Source organism: Pteropus alecto, unplaced genomic scaffold (genome assembly GCF_000325575.1).
Source record: "Pteropus alecto unplaced genomic scaffold, ASM32557v1 scaffold21, whole genome shotgun sequence".
In the NCBI taxonomy this organism is placed as follows: Eukaryota; Metazoa; Chordata; class Mammalia; order Chiroptera; family Pteropodidae; genus Pteropus; species Pteropus alecto.
In genome coordinates, this window is record NW_006436282.1 from 31,307,149 (window position 1) to 31,309,937 (window position 2,789).

The 2,789-nt window shown below is 50.9% G+C and overlaps 1 protein-coding gene across 1 annotated transcript in view; it reads left to right on the plus strand.

Moving 5' to 3' along the window:
• The window catches only part of ZPBP (zona pellucida binding protein), a 40,817-nt gene extending 38,767 nt beyond the window's left edge, over positions 1 to 2,050 (plus strand). Inside the window, exon 8 of the mRNA XM_006912128.1 lies at positions 1,956 to 2,050. Within this exon, the coding sequence (XP_006912190.1) occupies positions 1,956 to 2,050 (95 nt within the window). The remainder of the gene's footprint in view (positions 1 to 1,955) is intronic.
• The last annotated feature ends 739 nt before the right edge of the window (positions 2,051 to 2,789 follow it).

The following is a 2,789-nucleotide window of genomic DNA, read 5'->3' on the forward strand; positions in this document are numbered from 1 at the left end:
GTCGTTGCCTTGTATGTCAGCACTGATCGCTCAGCAGTGCCCCTGTCCCTTGTCATGAATCAGGCTGCTGTCCTTGCTCCAGCTGGGAGAGGTTCTCCGCAGTGGGACACAAACCTAGACGATAACCTCGCTAGTTTTGGACTTGAAATGACCTTTTAGCATTTTTCCTCAAATCTACTTAAAAGATAATGAAATATTTTAGGATTTACACTAGGAGAGAATGCCACATGCTGTAGTATCTGTCACCGTGTGGTGTTGTTCTGGTATCGCTGTGGTGTTACACGTACTGTATCATGAAGGTCTGTTAATTCTAAGACTAGTTACTAGAAGATCGTATTTATGTAAAGTTGTTTAGATGATTTTGTGCTGGTGTCAGTTTCTGTGACACCCAGTAGAAATATTCGTGTAAAGACTGCACACAGTGTAACAATTTAATCCTTTGTCCCGGTCCATATTTGTGCTTCAAGAAGCATTAATCTGTGTTTTGAGAGAGAGTATGCCATGATCACACGGGTTCAGGAAATGTTATATTCCATCATTAGAATTGTACCATATACATAGCCGCTTTAAATGCTCTTGTTATCTATTACTACAGCAAGTAAATTTAACTTAGTTTAACCAGTATTTTTTCATTATTCCCCAAATAAAATGTCTCTTAAGACTCGAGGAACTCTGTGGAACCTGGAATGGAAAATGCTTTCTCTGAGTCACAGTTAAAATATTTTCCAGTTTGAAAAGATATTTTTAAAAAGGGATGATATGAAATTAAATAGTAGGACCTGACCCAGAACCAGACAGTGACGTGTTATCAAATCGTGGCACTAAAAAAAGAATGTGCTCGCCGGCCCATGATAACCATGCCTTGCAGCGCCCTTGGCATCCTGCGGACCCTTGGCTGCCTAGTGAGCAGTAGCAAAGGAGCAGCGGGACTGCGAGACCCCAGCCCAGTGAGAGGGCTGACGGCGCCCGTGACCTCAGGCCCCGGCCCCGAGGGGAGGACGTGGCGCGTGGGCAGAGGCAGCGGGGCCCCGTGCCGAGGGCTGGCATTGACTGAGCGCCCGTGACGCTCTGGGTTCTTCGCTGTTGATGAGTCGCTTCGTCCTCACAGTAATAGGGTGGACGTGGTCGTGACGGCGCCCGTCGTACCACCAAGGGGACTGGGACTAGAGCATCGACTCCTTTGCCTGGGACCCCAGAGTTCAGCGGTGGCCGGAAGCGTCCTTGACCTTGGTTTCTGTCCTCCTTTGCCTTCTATCATGTAGAGGGAGCCGTGGGAACAGGGTCACGGTACACAGAATCCTTACGTTAGGGAGGATCAAGTTGAGTTGAGTTAGGCTCAGTACTTTTTCCAAAACTGCACATTCATCAAGTCAGAGAAATAGGACTTGAAATGAGGATATTCTGAGCAATAAGCGGCGGTCCTCCCTGCATCTGAGCTGTCTCCGCACGTGTAACTCATGGTTATCGTGCACGATGTCACAGCCACGTTTGGTTCCCCCTGTGGTCTTGACCTCTGTGGCCCGTCTAACTTTTAAAGTCAACGTTATGTGATCAGTGAAACCGTTTTAGGTCGTAGCCTAGGTCTAAGCCAGGGGCAGAGCGAACAGTCCAAAGTTTTCACTCCCGAGGTATTCGAGTCGTTAAATGTCTAGAAGCAGGGGGTAGGATGGTGGCTGCAGGGGGCGTGGGGAGGGAAGCGGGGAGTGTGCAGCGGACACCGGGCTGCGGCGTCTCCCAGATGACGAGACCCTGACGATTGGCTGCGTGGCGATGCGAACAACTGAGCAGTGGTTAAGACGGGAAACTGTATGTGACACGTGTTTCACCACAGTTGAAAACAAAAAACGTTTTAAGTAGAATCCTCTTTGGAGGTTTAACCTCCGTGTAAAGTAGCTTAACAACATAACGTGGCCTCTGAGGCGACTGTCGCTGACCGGTGTGTGCTTTGTCCGCAGTGATCTGCAGCCCGGGGTCCTACAACCCCCGCGACGGGACGCACTGCCTTCCGTGCAACAGCAGCCTGGCCTTCGGAGCGAGAGCGTGCCTCTAGGCCCCGTCGAGTGCCTCAGTGGTTTGTGGGATGTGAAAGTATATTTTTGAAGTATTCATATGTAATAAATCACTATTATGCCGAAATTAAATGTACCAGATTTTACAGAAAGCGGTGTCATTTCACGCGAACGCCGTCCGGACCTCCGTGTGACTGAAAGCGCCGCACGCGTCCTCTGCCGGGTCAGCCCCAAGATTTCTCGGGTTTTTCCGAACAGTGGCAGTGTGGGCCACCGCCGTGTGGCCAGCCCAGCAACTCCACGGGCTCTAACTGGGTTCCATGTGACACCTTAAGCTTCTATTTAAAAGCCCCGTGAATGATCTTTTTGACCTTTGGGAATGGAGTAATCGTTTTGTGGGCCTGGACGAACGTTTGGACTTTCGCAATGTGGACAGAAGGGGAAACGGAGCAGTTTTTTCGCAGAGAACGCCCCTGGGGGGCAGCGCCGGTCACCGCCACTCACTTCACCTCCTTCCTGTGGAGCAGCATGCGGCCGATGGCGCTGCCACCCTCACGCTTAGCCCCTCGCGTGGGACGCGAGAGCCACGCACCAGGAAACGGCATGAGGCTGACGAAGCCGCCTGCTTCTCGGCTTCTCATTTTTGTTTTCTTTCCAGTCGCATCCACTTTATACTCTCTCGGACGTTCCCATTTTCCCTTCGGATTTCCTCAAAACACACGTGCAAAAAGGGCAGACACGCACAGGCTGGATGGCGGCACGGCTGTGCGACACGTGACA